This window comes from Eptesicus fuscus, chromosome 2, assembly GCF_027574615.1.
Source record: "Eptesicus fuscus isolate TK198812 chromosome 2, DD_ASM_mEF_20220401, whole genome shotgun sequence".
Classification (NCBI taxonomy): domain Eukaryota; kingdom Metazoa; phylum Chordata; class Mammalia; order Chiroptera; family Vespertilionidae; genus Eptesicus; species Eptesicus fuscus.
The window spans coordinates 15,039,147-15,057,106 of NC_072474.1; the positions used below are offsets into that span (position 1 = coordinate 15,039,147).

At 40.1% G+C, this 17,960-nt stretch overlaps 1 protein-coding gene across 6 annotated transcripts in view; it reads right to left on the reverse strand.

Annotated features, from left to right (window-relative positions):
• Positions 1–17,960, reverse strand: part of MIA2 (MIA SH3 domain ER export factor 2) — a 114,710-nt gene that overhangs the window by 68,872 nt on the left and 27,878 nt on the right. For 4 of the 6 annotated variants that reach the window (XM_054725550.1, XM_054725540.1, XM_054725545.1 and 1 more), the window contains exons 1-4: positions 7,459–7,789; positions 5,600–5,731; positions 756–777; positions 47–135 (exon numbers count right to left, since the gene is read on the reverse strand). In XM_054725550.1, coding sequence (XP_054581525.1) covers positions 47–135; positions 756–777; positions 5,600–5,731; positions 7,459–7,521 — 306 coding nt within the window. In that variant the 5' untranslated portion in view covers positions 7,522–7,789. Of the gene's footprint in view, positions 1–46; positions 136–755; positions 778–5,599; positions 5,732–7,458; positions 7,790–15,617; positions 15,719–15,854; positions 16,074–17,960 lie in introns of those variants that run through there. The other 2 variants (XM_054725531.1, XM_054725529.1) reach the window with 1 other exon arrangement.

Consider the following 17,960-nt stretch of genomic DNA (forward strand, 5'->3'; position numbering starts at 1 on the left):
TCCTCAGACTCTAACATGAATGTTAACATTTTCAAAAATGTCTTACCTCTTTTTGTACAAGGCTAAATTTTTCAAGTAGTTTACATTTTTCTTCGATTAGTGTAGAAAGTTCTACAGCAAGCTTTTTCTCTCTTTCTAAATAAAAAGTTAAAATATAAAAACATTTATCCATAAAGATATATGTACCCCTATGTTCAATTGCAATATTAAGTACAAAAGCCAAGAAATGAAAACAACCTGACAGACACCTGGTTAAAGAATATGTGATGTGTATAAATATACAGTGTAGTATAAAATTATACAATGGAATACTACTTAGCATAAAAAGATGAAATATTCACATTGGTGACAACATGAACGAATCTTTAAAGTACTATGCTAAGTGAAATAAATCAGACTAAAGAGGACAAAAAACATGATTTCACTAATATGTGTAATATGAAACAAAAAGTAACAAACAAAAACAAACTTACAGATACAGACAACAGAATGGAGAGTACCAGTAGGGAAAGGGGGTGAAGAGAAGGCAAAGTTGGTAAAGGGGGTCAAATATATGGTAATGGATGGAAACTAGATTTCAGGTGGTAAGCACATAACAGAGTACACATATGTAGAATTATAATCTTATACACCTAAAAATCATGTTATTAACCAATGTTACCCCAGTAAATTTTTTTAATGTTATCATGCGTAAATTGTTTTAAGTTTTAAAATTATAAACAATGGTGAGGTCTAAAGTAGAAAAAAGAGCTTACCCACATAAAGCCGGCTTCTAATCTGAAACAAATTTTAAACAAAATCACATTAAAACAAATACAAATTCAAGTAAATCTAATTTATTTAACTTATACTGCCAACTTAAAAATAACACTTTTCTTATTGCCTGAGTATGAATTTGTTAATCAAAAGTATTCTATGTCCAATGAGAAAAATGCAACATATTAAAATCTCTCTATTAAAAGTTCACATTGTATATTAGGATAATGAAAGTGCTGAAATACTGTATCATTTAGCCCATTGTTCCTCAAACATATTTGACCCTGAAACAAACTATTTCAGGAAACCCCTATCATCATCTCCCCTAGTAATATCCAAAATAACACAATTTGAGAAATCAAGGGTCATGGATCTGAACTGACTATAAAGAAACAATAAACACTACCTTTCTATTATTTAACCTCTCTCTCCCTCCAAATAATGAAGGAAAAATTCCAGCTGCAGGGAGATCAGATTTAGGGTTAAGTTAATATAAGCAAGTATAAAAAAACAATGGGGACTTAAATCATCTACAGAAGATGTATAGGGATAAAATTTTTAAAAACAAAATTTAAGCCCAGCCGGTGTGGCTCAATGGTTGAGCGATCACTCATGAATAAAGAGGTCAGGATTCAATTCCTGGTCAGGGCAGATTGCACAGGTTTCGGGCTCAATCCCCAGTCAGGGGCTCCCCAATAAGGGGCGTGCGGGAGGCAGCTGATCATTGATTCTTTCTCATCACTGATGTTTCTATCTCTCCCTCCCTCTCCCTTCCAATCTGAAATCAATACAAATATATTTTTAAAAAATGTTTAAAGTCAAGGTACAGTAGTATGGGTAAAGATGAGGAATAAATTAGTGAACTGAAACATCAGATTGAGGAACTCCCTCAAAAGATAACAGGAAACTACCAAAAAAAAAATATTTTTAAGTTAAGAGATATAGAAATCTTAAGCGTAAGGGCTAACATCTAAAACACAGTAATCCCAAAAAAGAGAAATAAAAATGTAAAATGCAGAAGAAATTTCCCTGAATTAAAAAATGATAAAAGATCTCATTAAAAGAATAGAAATGAAACAGAACCAGAAACAAGGAGGCATCGATCGGACTATCGGGCCTCAGAGGGAGGATAGGGGAGGGTGGGGGGAGAGGGGGAGAGATCAACCAAAGGACTTGTGTGCATGCATATGAGCCTAACCAATGGTTAAGTTCAACAGGGGGTTGGGGCATCCGTGGGGAGGGGTGTGGGATGGGAATGGGGGGATGAGGACAAATATGTGACACCTTAATCAATAAAGAAATTAAAAAAAAAAAGAATAGAAATGAGAGTGCAGAAAGGTCTACATGTATGTGGAACTCTTATATGTGGCAGAGCAGATGAGGAGGGAAAGGAGAGACTATTCAATATATGAAGCTCGAAAAAGTGGTTATATTTGGGGGGCAAAAATTACACTGAATCACTATCCCATATCAAACAAAAAATTGGATTCAAGATGAATCAAGGACTTACATCTTAAAAGCAAAATTTTAAATTAAGAATATCTGCTCATCAAAGAACACTTTAAGAAAAATGAAAAGTTTCATACTGGGACACAGACTATACACATAATCAATAAGGGTAGCATCAAGAAAAAAGAACTCCTACAAATAAGAAAACAACAAACTTCTCAATAAAAACTTAAGCAAAAGACATAAACAACTGTTTCCCAAAATAACAAACACATATGACTGGTAAATTTAGTAAGAGATTACAATCTCACTAGTGATCAAGGAATTCAAATCAAGACCATTATTTTTCCATTCAAGTGGCAAAATAACAAGTGTTGGAGAGGACAGAAATCAAATGGATCTCTGGACCTCTTATATATTGCTGGTAAGGGTACAGACAATTTGGAAAACAATCTGGCATTATGTTTTAAAAGTAGAAGTTCCCATATACTCTATAACCCAGTAATCTCATACTTAACCCTTTGCACTCGCTTGCTTTTTTCTCGATTCCTTTATTCTACTCGGGATTCAATTTTTTAAATACCCCAGATTTTACAAAGCGCGGCAGTAGAATAAAAAACTGGAGTTTCTTTTCATAGAAACTTATTTATTTGGATTTTTTTATATTTCAAATTACTGATACATTCAAAGAGTAATTTTAATCTCTATAATTTTTCATGGTGTGATATTTTTTGAAACATTAACCCACATGAAGACCTGGTTTACATTCACATGTTTCACAAATATAAATCGTCTCTCTTCTTCCTCCTTTGATTTTTCTGTTAGAACAAACAACACAATCTTTGTGTTTTTTGTTAGGGTGAGGTGTGATTATATGGAGCTTTCCATCTAAATGTTGCTCTAAGTTAGTGGATAATAATCTATCCCTGGAAGTTAGTGTACCATCTCTGAATTCTCCAACAAGATCATGTACTAGTTTCCTAATAAATTTCACATGCGTTACCGGTTTTTCATTTTTTCTTTTTTGGCATCAGTTGAGACGGCATTTACACTTTACTTGTCCTTTCATGCTAATGAAAACAAGAAAAGATACTGGAAAAATAGACAAAAACCCCCCTTCCCCCCGCGGTGAAACTACGTGTCGAGTGTGGCTCGACATACAAGCTGCTACCGATGCTAACCGTGTCGAGTCACACTCGACATCCGAGTGCAAAAGGTTAAGTATATTCTCAAGAGAATATACTTTAAAATACACACCAGGCCTTTGCTGGTGTTGCTCAATGGTTAGAGCAGGCGTCCTCAAACTACGGCCCGCGGGCCACATGCGGGTGTTTTTGCCGTTTTGTTTTTTTACTTCAAAATAAGATATGTGCAGTGTGCATAGAATTTGTTCATAGTTTTTTTTAAGTATAGTCTGGCCCTCCAACGGTCTGAGGGACAGTGAACTGGCCCCCTGTTTAAAAAGTTTGAGGACCCCTGGGTTAGAGTGTTGGCCCGAAGACGGAAGGGTCTCGGTTCGATTCTCAGTCAAGGGCACATACCTGGGTTGCAGGTTAGATCCCCGGCCCCAGTCAGGGGTCATAGGGGAGGCAACCAATCCATGTGTCTCTTTCACATCAATGTTTCTCTCTTTCTCTCTCTCTTCCTCTCTCTCTCTGTCCTCCCTCCTTCCCTCCTTCCCTCCCTCCCTCCCTCCCTCCCTCTCTCCCTCCCTGCCTTCTACTCTCTCTAAAAAGCAATGGAAAAAATATCCTCAGTGAGAATTAAAAGGGAAAAGGGAAAAAAAGGTAAAATAAACAACAGGAGATATGTATAAGAATATACATAGCAGGTGGCTACTGGAAATATTAGGAGAAACACTTTGTAAAATTTGAGTGTCTAACCATTATGCTGTATACCTGAAATTAATGCAAAATAATACTGAATGTAAACTGTAATTGAAAAAAATATTTAACTAAAAATAATATACAGAACAGCACTAATAGTAATAGAAAAAAAAATGAAAACAACCCAAATGTCCAAGACCATAAAATCTAAAATTTAAGTATACTCTTACAATGTAATTTCTACAGCAATCAAAATGGAAAAAAATTAGTCTCATGCAAAAATATGGATGACTCTTAGGAATACAGACTGGAATAAAAAAGTTCCAAAACATGACATAGAGCATGAAACTGTATAAAATCACATATATACTTTTGATAAATATATGTAGGTAGAACCAAAAAAAATGTTAAGGCTTGGGAATAACAAGGATCAGGATAAGGTTACCTCTAGTACAGGGAGGCAAGGAAATGAAATAAGGGAGGATCACCTAACTATAAGTGATACTCAATGTTTGTTTCCAGGTTGAGTGGCATATTCACAGATGTTTAGCATACTTTAAAAACAAACACAGACCATCCTATCAAATAAAAGCCTAATATGCTAAGTGTCCCATCGTCTGGTCAGTCATACAACCAATCAAAGCGTAATATGCTAATGATATGTTATGGCCCAGGCGTCCTCAAACTACGGCCTGCGGGCCACATGCGGGTGTTTTTGCTGTTTTGCTTTTTTACTTCAAAATAATATATGTGCAGTGTGCATAGGAATTTGTTCACAGTTTTTTTTAAACTATAGTCCGGCCCTCCAACGGTCTGAGGGACAGTGAACTGGCCCCCTGTTTAAAAAGTTTGAGGACCCCTGCTATGGCTGCTCAACTGCTTGCTACGATGTGCACTGACCACCAGGGGGCAGACGTTCAATGCAGGAGCTGCCCCCTGGTGGTCATTGCACTTCCACAGGGGGAGCACCCGGCTCATGGCTGGCGGGTGCAGTGGAGGTCGGACATCCCCCGAGGGCTCATGGACTGCGAGAGGGCACAGGAGGGACCACCCCCGACACACTGAGTGCACAAATTTTGTGCACCGGGCCCCTAGTAAATAAATAATAAAAGTAAGGTTTTAGTATTAGTTCTACAAAGAAATCCTTTAAAATTTTTTAAAATATATTTTTATTGACTTTCAGAGAAGAAGGGAGAGGGAGAGAGATATAGAAACATCAATGATGAGAGAGAATCATTGATCGCTGCCACCTGCATGCCCCCTACTGGGGATCAAGCCTGCAACCTCAGCATGTGCCCTTGGCGGGAATTGAACCTGGGACCCTTCAGCCCACAGGCCAATGCTCTATCCACTGAGCCAAACCGGCTAGGGCTCCTTTAAAATTTTTACACTAAAAATATTCCTCTAAATCCATATTCAGTTTCTAGTAGCCACACATTAACCTGAGTGATCCATGTAACTACAACCTAACCTGTTATCTTAAAATAAAAGATGTTTCTCATATTACTTGTTCAATCTGAAGACAAAATGAACATTCTCTTAGAACATACATAGCATTGGTTACTTACCGATCGAAAGCTTCTCCACAGAAACAAGAAAACAGCAAAAAATCCAACAGTCACTGCACATATCAGCAATTCCCATGGAAAACCATAAGGATTAGAACCTTTTCTCATATCTTCAGGCAATGCTGCCACAACCTTCAAGACAAGAAAATTAACTACCATTATGATAACTCACAAAATCTGTGACTCCAACTCTGAGTTTTATAATACCAGTTTGTTGGACAATAATTTACGTGAATATCTGGGAGGGCTCACTGCAGAGGAGAACCATCTGCTAGTCTGTATTCTATTGAAATGGGAAACTTCCTGCAAATGGTTATGGGCTACCACCTTTGATGGAGACAGGAAGGTGGTCTTTCCCAAGCCAATCAGGTAAGTAAGGGGGGAGGGCCTCTACCTACTTCAGGCATTCTCTCTAGGGACGCAGACTTGGCTAAATGCAGAGATGGGCGCTAAAATGGTGCCTAGTACATGGAAATATGCCTGGTCCTAAAAATGAGGCAGAGTCTAGGAGCCAAGAGGAAGGCATATTGTGTAGGCTGAATTATCTGTCTTATTCTCTATGGTTTATTCTTTTTTTTTTTTTTTTTTGCATACAAACGTTTAGTAAAGGCTTACTTAAATGTTTCCATCTTGCTTCAGCTACAGTGTGAGGGATTAATTAGGCTTAGCCTCAAGTGCTAAATAAAAGCGCAGTGACTCTCCAGCACCCTTCCCTGGAACCTGCTTAGGTCTCCAGCAAGCATCATTGCACGTCACTCCCCGAGTCCACCTTACATTTCTAGCGATATAGCCCCCATCCAGTTCGCTGCGCACACCATGCTGTTTCATGCCTCCTCTGCTTAAACTATTCCCTCAGCCTTTCCTAAAGACTCAAGAAAACGCAGTCTCTCCCACCCCTCAATTTCCCTGCCCTTCCTGTATTTGCTTCAGTAAGCACTCCATCAGTTTCCACTTGGTCCTTTTTTTTTTTTTTTGTCTTGCCTCCCTTGACAGCATGATGCCAAGTAAGTGGCCAAATTATGTCACAGTCCATTTGGAACCCCCATAGAACTGCCATATATATGAATGCCATGGCAACTGTACTTTTTATTTACCTAACAAGAAACAAATAATCATAGCTGCCCCGTTATTTAAAAGGGCTTTTTAAAGTTCTAGTGCAACTGGGTGTTTTCTTTAAAAAAAAACACGCAACATAAATGTCACTAACCATGTCTACAAAGACAACTATATATACTCAGAAAAATCCCTGCAACATGATTATAAACTGAACCTAATAATTTTAAACACCTGGGAGTTGAATAGCTCCAGATTTTACATTAACACGACCTTTTACATGAACAAGACAACGGAAAGAAGAACAGTCTCACTTATGGTAAAGCATCTCAAAAGAGCATCGTAACAGAAAAATGCAGAATTGGCCTCCCAACTCCCTGTCCAGGCTTAGGTATCCTTTCAGGACAACGAGAAGTTTCATCCCTAAAAGGAACTCATTTCAGAGGCTCGGTCAAGTTTCTTAGAGTCGGGGGAACTACGTGTCACCGACTCCTGTTCAAAATAAATGACAGGACAGGAAGCACCATGCGTTAGGAGTCCCTTCACACACCTTTGTCAAGTCCCGCTAAGCCCAGGCTCTCTTCGCCGTCCTCGCCTCCAGGCTCCCTGCCACCGCACGAAAGCCAGCCCAGCACCCCGCGAACCCGGCTGCGGGCGCGGACACAGGCTGAGCCCGCGGCCGGGGGACACTGGCTCCGGGACCGCCCACCGCCGCCGCTCAGACCCCCGCGCCCCAAGTCCGCCGCTTCCTTCCCCGGCGGCTTCCGCACCCCGGGCCCAGGAGCCCCGACCTCGCCTGGGCTTACCCTGCGTAGCTTCTCCAGGACCAGCCCCAAGTACGGCTGAGGGGCAGACCCGGGCGGCTCCATGGCCACGGGGCCGCCGCAGCCTGGGCCTGGCGGAACCTAAGTCCGCCGCGAACCCGCAGCGCTCCGTCCACAACCCAGACCCGCACCGGGCAACCGGGTCAGACCACCGCGGAGCCGGCTGGGGGGGGGTGCTGGAGCGAGCGGCCCCACAGGTCTCCGGGGTCCACGCTGCCCACTGGGAAGCCGAGGCCACTACGGGACGCTTTGCGTCCAGGTGAACCGCAACTCCACCCCCGTCCGGCAGGAGCCTGCGACTGGCCCTCTCCTCGCCGGCCCACCCCTCGGTTTGGTTCCGGCCAGGCCGCCGTGGGGGGCGGGAGGGCGGGACGCAGTCAATGTCCCGCCTTCTTCGCGCGAGGTTGGTAGACGTGTCCGGGGAGCTTGCTCTTAAAGGGGCCGGCTCTCTACCTGGCAAAGCCACCCGCCTTTGGAAGTCCGGGGGTTCGGGGCTTGAGAAAATGGGAATCGGCCTCCGGCTCTGCGCTGTGGTGTGAGCCGCTCAGCCCAGAGGCCGAGGGCATTGGCCCAGGACCTCTCCCCCGCACCCCCCATCGGCTGGCCGCGGGCTGCGAGGCTTCCCCGGGAGGCCCCTCAGCGCCGGGCGGGATGAGCGCGGCGCGCCCCCCGCCCCCCGCCCCCTCCCGCGGCGCTCTCCTCCCGCAGCCCCGCAGGAGCCTCCTGTCTGCGCTCCGCGGAAGCCCTGGCGGCGGCGTACCCCGGGGGACCCCGCGGATCCTGGAAAACCGGCCGCCGCCTTCATTGCAGTTGGAAAATGACCTGCAGACCCGCGCCTGTGCGTCCTGCCAACCACGTCCGGACTTCCGACTTTGGACCAGAAGACGTCCCGGGTCACCTGTTGTCTGGACGAGGTTTAACCTCTCCCAAGCAAGAGACCAGCGATCGGGTCTCCTCCGTCCAGCGGAGGGTTCGTGGGGGCTACTCCCTTTTACCTGAATCCCCTGAGTACTTCCTAGGCGGAACTGTCCTAAACCTCAGAAATTCCCAGTTACCTACCCAAATGCCAAATCAGACCCGTAAGGGCCTTGGAGTGCTCTTCTCCCCCAGAAGGGAAGCTACAAGCAGCACCCTGCCCTCTAAATTTAGGACCCTATTTTTAGGTCTGTAGAATAAAGTCAGGGGGCCGGACTTGTTCGTGGGACACGGCTTTAGCTGACATCGGTGCAGAGAATAACCCATCTAGGAATCTCCTTTGCCAGCATAATAATCCTCACCAAATCCAGCTTTCCAGTTCAAGTCCTCAGGTGAAGCAACTCAAAAAGGAAGATACTTCTTCTAAAACAAAATCACCCGAGAGAACTCAATAGTTAAAATGTTAAATCCATAGGAAATTTCCCTAATGTAAACTGGCAGCAACAGAACTACTGTGCCAAAAAAAGAATTAAAAAGCGGCCCAGGTTCACAGCAAGTGATTTGCAGGACCAAAATGCGGCCTAGTTTTTTGGAACTCAAAGCGCTCTCTCTTGTTTGCCACATCAGCCTAAGGAATTCCAGGAACTATCAGTATCAGAGAGTAGCAGAAATTACTTAATGCCCCCTTTTAAAAGTAGTACACACCCTTTATAGGTATTGGACAGCGTGGTGCAGAAATTATATGAATAGCTTATTAAGGTCAAAAAAGAAGCATAACCAAAATTTTATCTTTTAAAATTTCAAAGGATCTTAGAACAATGTATGCCTCTATTAGAACATTGGATTACTCGGTAAAAATTATTTAAAAGAAAAAACTCGAAGTTTCACCTTGCCCATAGCAAAAACAAAGTAAAGCTCACAAACTCAGTGTCAGATTCAAACCTAATTTCCATATACTTAATAGCCATAGAGAAACTTACCTCTTCCTCCGGATCTTTCAAGTCCATTTTAAAAACTCATGTTAAAATATCCTAACCTGTAAATAAAGCTTTGCTAAGCTCCCCATATCCTTGAGAAAGATTTCAGGTTCTAATACATCCTGCAACTCTTCTGTTTCAACACTGACTGTGATCCTGTTTTGACACTTGTGGGTATAGGGGTGCTGTAGGTGGAGTTGTGACTACCAACCCATAATTCAGTTTCATGGACATCATTGCTGATTAAATATCATACTTACAAAATATCATGCATATCATTACCCTCTTAAAATCTACAATTGCAAAAAGAATTTGGTAACTGATAAAAATTAAATTGCATGATTTATTCTATAGTCTGTTCATACAGAGTACATAAATTTCTGCCATGTAAAAAATATTCAGAGATAGTTGTTAAGTAGACATGGGATTTGGGTGTCTTTAATAGGCCTACTTTGGCCCTGGCCAGGTGGCTCCGTTTGATTGGAACATCCTCTGGGACACCAAAAGGTTATGGGTTCAATCTGTACACACAGTATGCAACCAATTGGTGTTTCTCTCTCTCTCTCTCTCTCTCTCTCTCTCTCTCTCTCTCTCTCTCTCTCTCTCTCTCTCACTCTCTAAGAATCAATAAAAACATATCCTCTTGTGAGGATTAAAAATAATATTAACCAAGAACATTGGAAACGTGCTAGCCAGTAAACCTTGTCCACAATCTAGAAACTGATTTCCCTTTGCAAGGGCCTATTTACAAAGGTTTAAGTTCTAGTTACTTCCATTTAATTAAACAGGCAATGTCACAGTCTATAAGATCTAGTCCTTTGTAAGAAGATCAAACATTTATTTTCCTTCTCTGAACTGTTACGTAAGAGTTGCTCTCAGAACATATTGAATCAGGAATTACCTGTTGAACAAGAGCTAGGAAATTTCCATTGTTTATTCCACATATAAATTAAGCATTCTAGTTAATAATATATATAAATGTTAGAACTCAAAGAGCTTCCTCAATTATAAAATAAAGTTGATAAAAAGTGGTATTAATTCCTATTAAACAATTCAAAGAATGTTGTGTACAAAATCTGATATCAGCAGCAAATAGAAACAATTACCTGAAACATTTAGGCAAGAAGAAAAGCAAAGACTCTCACGTACATTTAACTGAAAAATTCTTCAAATTTTCCATTTGCTGCAGCTATACAAAACTATAATATGGGTGCTTAATAAATGCACTAAGATTGTTAAAATTCTAGATCTAGCAGGAACTCTTCAGAAATTTAGTCCATACATATGAACTTAAAGCCCTATGGAGGCCAAATAGTTGAAGTAAAGGTAGGGAAATGAAGAATGCATGTCTATTCAATGCAAGCACTTTTCAGCTTGAGCTTATTGCCATATGAAAATGGGAGACTATATATTATACTCTTAGGCTTTTTTAAGAGAATCCAGAAATCCAGATTTTTATGTCAACTCACCTATTAAATGTTGGCAACTGGTTCATAATTTTTAAACAATGTGCAAGCTAGTTTTGACCGCTTCTGATATTAGAGATTTAAGTCCAGTACTCCCCCAGAGAATAAGTGACTTTCCAAGGTCACAAGATAATTAACATATATTTAAATTCAATATTTTCATGTCTAAAGAATTTCAACCAACATAGTTCAAGTAAAATGTGTTGAACTATGTTTACTGAATCTACAAAAATAAGCATACTTAGCATAGCCTTTATAAATAAGCACTTTATATGAATATCATGTACTGATTAATAAATTATTTCATGAATTTAGAAACTTCACTGGTATTATTTGTGAGGGAGGGGGATAACAGGTGAGGGATATGTCAGTTCTCCTATGCCAAAGTAGTTTTCTAAGTAAAGTTTTTAATCAACAACTTCATGACCAAATCACACAGAGTAAATTCATCATTTCTCTGCACTTATTCAACTCTCTGAAAGCTAGCAAAGAAATAACGTATGGAGAAAGCCTCTGAAAGCAAAACTATATATGACATTAAGCCCAGTTTTCACAAAGACTCTTACCACAGTCAATGGCACTACCTACCATCTACCTGGTCAGCCTCACTAGACACCTGGTAAGTTATCTCTTTTCCATTTTCTTCTCCTTGCTACTTTCCGTCAATCATTAAAACCAATGAATTATATCTATAAAAGATCTATCTGTCCTTCCAATCATTTAAATAACCACCATCAGATATTAAGTCAAAGATTTAACAAGGTGGCTAGAGCCCAGCCAGCATGGCTCAGTGGTTGAGCGACGACCTATGAACCAGGAGGTCACAGTTCAATTCCTGGTCAGGGCATAAGCCCAGGTGTGTGCTACATCCCCAGTGTGGGGAATACAGGAGGCATCTGATGAGTGATTCTCTCTCATCATTGATGTTTCTATCTCTCACTCCCTCTCCCTTCCTCTATGAAGTCAATAAAAATAATAATAATAATAAATAAAAAATGTGGCTAGTGGGCCAAACCCAACTTACAGAAGGTGTCTCACCTGCATGGTGGTATTTTTATTCTGAATATTTGGCAGTATTAAAAATTGGGAAATTTCACACCAAAACCCAGGTAAGTAGCAACCACATGCTTTAGGAGACCATGACACTCTAATCACTGAGAAACCCAGCCAGGGGAACGCAAAACATTCTTGATTTAATCCCTGTATATATACATCTTCAACCTCAGCATATATTTAATCACAATGAATTGCTTTTAGCTCTCCAAATATGCCATGATCTCTCCAACTTCTGTACTTTTTAAAAATTTCGTGCTAATATTTATTTAGGATTTCTGCATCTCTGACCATATGTGAGATTGATTCTTTTCTTCTTTTTTTAAAACTTTATTTTTATTGTTGACATTATTACAGATGTCCCCTTTCCTTCCCTCTCCCCACCTTTGCCCACCCCCATCCAGCCTCTGACTATCACCACACTATTATCTGTGTCTATGGGTTATGCGTATATGTGGCTAATTACTTCACATTCTTTCATCCAGTCCCTCCCCTTTCAGTCTGTTCCATGTATCCATGCCTCTGGTTCTATTTTATTTGCTAGTTTATTTTGTTCAGTAGATTCCACATATAAGTGAGATCATGTGGTATTTGTCTTTCTCTGACTGGCTTATTTCACTTAGCCTAGTACTCTCCAGGTTCCTCCAGGCTATCTCAAAGATAAGAGATGCTTCTTTTTTACAGCTGCAAAGTATTCCATTGTGTAAATATATCACATCTTTGTTATCCACTCATCTACTGAGGGGCACTTGGGCTGTTTCCAGACATTGGCTATCCTATCTAATAAAAGGGTAATATGCAAATTAACCATCACTCCATCACAAACATGGCGGTGCCCATAGCCACAAGATGGTGGCGCCCAGTCCTCTCAGCCCCGCCAGAGTCCCCCAGTCCCAGGGGGGCGGCCGCTGAGAGCAGGCAGTGTGAGCGGCCTGGCAGAATGCTTGCTTTGTTGCCACAGCAACGAGGCAAGCGTTCCACCCTGGCCGCAGAGGGCCTCTGGCCAGGCCGGGGCGGGGAATGCTTGCATTGTCGCCCCGACAATGAGGCAAGTGTTCCACACGCGGCCACAGATGGGCCTCTGGGCCGTGGAGAGCCTCTGGGCAGTGGGCGCGGAGCGGCCAGGCCCCACAGAGAGCTACTGGAGCACGGATTCGTGTGCAGGGCTACTAGTTGTAAATAATGCTGCTATGAACACAGGGGTACAGATATTCTTTTTGATTGGTGTTTTGGATTCTTCGGATATATATTCCCAGAAATGGGACTGCAAAAGGCAGTTCCATTTTTAATTTTCTGAGGAAACTTCATACTGTTTTCCACAGTGGTTGCCTCAGTCTGTATTCCCACCAATAGTGCACTAGGGTTCCCTTTTCTCCACATTCATGCCAGCACTTGTTGTTTGTGATACCTCATGGTACTTTTAATTTGCATCTCTCTGATGATTAGTGACCTTGAGCATTTTTTCGTGTCTATTGGCCATCTGTATGTCCTCTTTGAAGAAGTGTCTATTCAGGTCCTTTGCTCATTTTTTAATAGTATGGTTTGTTTTCCTGGCGTTGTGTTCTATTTTGTTAGTATATAAGTTCTTTATATATTTTAGAAATATCAGATGTATTATTGGTGAATATGTTCTCCCATACAGTGGGCTCTCTTCACTTTGTTGATAATTTCTTTTGATGGGCAGAAGCTTGATGTAATCCCATTTGTTTATCTTTTCCTAAGTTCCCTTGCCCTAGGAGACATATCTGTAAAAATATTGCTGCAAGAGATGTCTGATATTTTATTTTATTTTTATTTTTTAAATATATTTTATTGATTTTTACAGGGAGGAAGGGAGAAGGATAGAGAGCTAGAAACGTCGATGAGGGAGAAACATCGACCAGCTGCCTCCTGCACATCCCCTACTGGGGATGTGGCCGCAACCAAGGTACATGCCCTTAACCGGAATCGAACCTGGGACCTTCCAGTCCGCAGGCCGACGCTCCATCCACTGAGCCAAACTGGTTTCAGCAGAGATGTCTGATATTTTACTTCCGTTGTTTTCTTCTAGGATTATTATGGTTTCATGATTTACATTTAGGTCTTTTATCCATTTTTAGTTTATTCTAGTGTATGGTGAAAATTTATTTTTTGCATATACCTGACCAATTTTCCCAACACCATTTATTAAAGAGACTGTCTTTACTCCACTGTATGCTCTGGCCTCCTTTATCAAATAATAATTGACTATAAATATAGGGTGTCCTAAAAATGTGTACATACACTTTGAATAATTATAAAGGCAGTGTTTATTATGATACATTTCATTTTCAAAATTGAGCTATCAGGTATTACAGTGTGTACACATTTTGAGGGGACACCCTGTAGGTGGGTTGATTTCTGGGCTCTCTTTTCTGTTCCATTGATCTATATGCCTGTTCTTATTCTACTACCAGGCTGTTTTGATTACAGAGGACTTGGAGTATAGTTTGATATCTGGTATTGTGTTACCTCCAACTTTGTTCTTCTTTCTCAAGATTGCTGTGGCTATTCGAAGTCATATTTAATTCCATATAAATTTTTAGAATATTTTTTCTAGATCTGTAAAATATGCCATTGGTATTTTAATAGGAATTGCATTGACTCTATAAATTGCTTTGGGTAGTGTGGGCATTTTAATGCTGTTAATTCTTCCAATCCATGAACACGGTTAAAGCTTCCACTTATTTGTATCTTTCTTGATTTCTTTCTTCAATGTCCTATAGTTTTCCAAGTACATGTCTTTTACTTCCTTGGTTACATTTATTTCTAGGTACCTTACATTTTTGTTGTTGCAATAGCAAATGGGGTTCTGGCCAGTGTGGCTCAGTTGGTTGAGCATTGTCCCTTCCATGCACTGAAAGATTGCCAGTTTCATTTCTGGTGCCCAGGTTATGGGTTCAATCCCCCAGTAGGGAGCCTGCAGGAGGCAGTTGATTTATGTCTCGCTCTCATATTGATATTTCTCTCCCTCTCCCTTCTTCTCTCTCTAAAAATCAATTTAAAAATATATATTTTTAAAGATAGTAAATGAGATTGTTTTCTTAGTTTCTCTTTCTGATAGTTCATTATTAATGTATGAAAATGCCACCGATTTCTGAATACGTATGTGGAATCTAATGAACAAAATAAACTAACAAAGAAAATAGAAACAGATTCATAGATACAGAGAACAGATTGATAGCTCTCAGAGGGAAGGGAGGTTGGAGGTTTGGATAAAAAATAATGAAGGGAGCAAGCAAAAAAATTAAAATCTCATAGACACAGACATCAGTATAGTGATTACCAGAGGGAGGCGGGTGGGGAAAGGCAATCGAGGATAACGGGGTAAAGGTAATGGAAGGAGATTTGACTTGGGGTGGTGAACACACAATATAACATATAGATGATGTATTATAAAATTGTACACCTGAAACCTATATAATTTCATTAATCAATGTCACCACAATAAATTCAATTAAAAAATAAATAAAACACAACCCCATCAACCCCCCTCAAAAGAAAAAAAAAAAAGGAAAGGAAAAGAAATCCTGAACAATATCCATACAACATAACATTCATGTAAGGATAAATCCTACCTGTAACACTTTATGGAAAGAGAAATATTATATAGTGTTTATATAGGGAAGAGTCACTCAAACCTAATTTCAGCTGCTCCTATATTTAGCAAAATTGGTAAAATTATTGCAAAAGATTTAAAAGGTCAACTTACCCTTTCTGTAAGAATCGCAATTGGTGAAAATGCCAAATTCATGAAATGATAAACAGCAGTTTGAAATAAAAATTTCAGAATGTGACCCCCGGCAGCATCTTCTGTGGATTTATAAAATAAATAAATAAGTAAACACTTTATATGATGTAACTTTTTTTCTATGTGATGTAACTTTTAAATCTAATTTCTTCCTTAATTGCTGCATTAAAAAAAAAACACAAATAACTTGTTTCTTACCTTTTTGAGCAATGTAAAGTTGAGAAGACAAAGAGTAATCGGTTGGAAACATCTGACTGACTGGCAGGGCACTTTCCACAGAGATGTCTATTTCCTCCCGAGTAGGCCCTTCAGTATCTAGTGATGTTTTTGATTTTTCATCATTATTTTTAGATGATGGAGTTTTGAGGTGTAAATCTTTGTGAATTCCCATAGGTAACTCTATTTTAGAGATCATATCTGCAAATAAATGAGATTTTTTTTTCTTTTTCAAAACTTGCTTTGTTTGGGGCTTCCCTTTTGTTTTCTAGGACCTTTGTGATCATTGTGATATTTCATTATGGAAAAAATTCACTGAAACATAAATTGCAGCCTGTATTAGTATCTATCAAACACTTATTGACTTACACAACACAAATCTCTTAAATTTATAGAGATCTGCCCTAGCAGGTTTGGATAGAGCATTGGCCCAAGGACTGAAGGGTCCCAGGTTCAATTCTGGTCAAAGGCATATACCTCATTTGCAGGTTGGATCCCTGGCCCTGGTTGGGGCATGTCAGGAGGCAACTAATCTATGTGTTTCTCTCACATCAATGTTTCTCTCTCTCTCTCTCTCTCTCTCTCTCTCTCTGCCCCTGCCCCTCCCTTCCACTCTCTCTAAAAATCAATGGAAGAAAGGTTGGGAGGGTGAGATAAGGTGAATCAAAGAACTTATATACTTAAATGCAAAGCCCATGAACATGGACAATACAATAGTGAAGACCTGGGGGAGTGGGTTTGGGCTGGGAGGAGGGGGTAAAGGGTGGGGAAAGAAATAATAATAATAAAATAATAAAATAATAAATAAAAATCAATGGAAGAATATCCTCGGGTGAGGATTAACAACAAAAAAATTATTTTTAGAAATCAAAAGTCCTACAATCAAGGTGTTGGGAGGGCTGTGTTCCTTCTGGAAGCTCTAGAGGAGAATCCATTTTTTTGCCTTTTCTACGTTATGGAGGCTATTCTCATCCCTTGACTACTTTCAACTTCAAAGCCAGCAGTGCAGCATCTTCTGATCTTTCAATCTGACCCCTGCCTTCCTCCTATAAGAAACCTTCTGATTATACCAGGCCCACTAGGATAATCTCTCCATCTCAAGATGCTTATTTTAATTACATCTGAAAGTTCCCTTTTGCCTTGTAAAGTAACATATTCACAGGATTTTAGGATTAAGACAAGGACATCTTTTTTTTTTTTTCTTTAATCCTCACCCAAGGATATATTTTTTTTTTCATTGAATTTCAGAGAGAGGGAAAGACAGAGAGAAACACTGATGTGAGACAAACACATCAATTGGTTGCCTCCTGCACAAGCCCTGACCAGGGCCCGGGCCAGGGAGGAGCCTGCAACCTATGCAACCTAGGTATGTGCCCTTAGCCGGAATCGAACCCGGGACCCTTCGGTCCATAGGCCGATGCTCTATCCACTGAGCCAAATTGGCTAGGGCAAGACGAGGACATCTTTAAAGGACCATTATTCAGCCTACCTACCACATAGCTTTTCCCTTATTCCTTGATCAATGATGATTTTTTTAAACTTTACATATCTATTCTCAACATTGCCTTTTTGTTCTAAAAACTATTAAAAAAGAAAAGACAACTAACATAACTGTCAACAACTCTGTTGTACTATACAGTATAAACTTATAACTCAGAATAAAACAGTAAATAGATCCCTATAGGATTTCATTCCTCTTAGATACATTTATTATCCAAGAAGATGTAATATTTAAATGCCATTACAAAAATATATATCCCCGCCATTCAAGAAAATAGGTGAGATAATTTTTCTTACTTTATTTGTTAGAGAACCAGAGAGTCAAAATGACCAATTATTTACATACCTATAACCTGCTTGATATGAATAATTTAAGAAATTCTATTAGCCATTTGCACAGAGAGCTACCCATATCCTTAGGATATTTGTTGGAACAAATTTGAAAATGATAAAGTACCAATAAAATGTCAGGTACTGTACTCTCTTGGAGCTTCATTATTTTCAAAGTCCAACTTTTGTTTCCCACTTCATCCCATGTCCAGTATCCTATATAATAAAAGGCTAATATGCAAATTGTCCCCTCGAGAG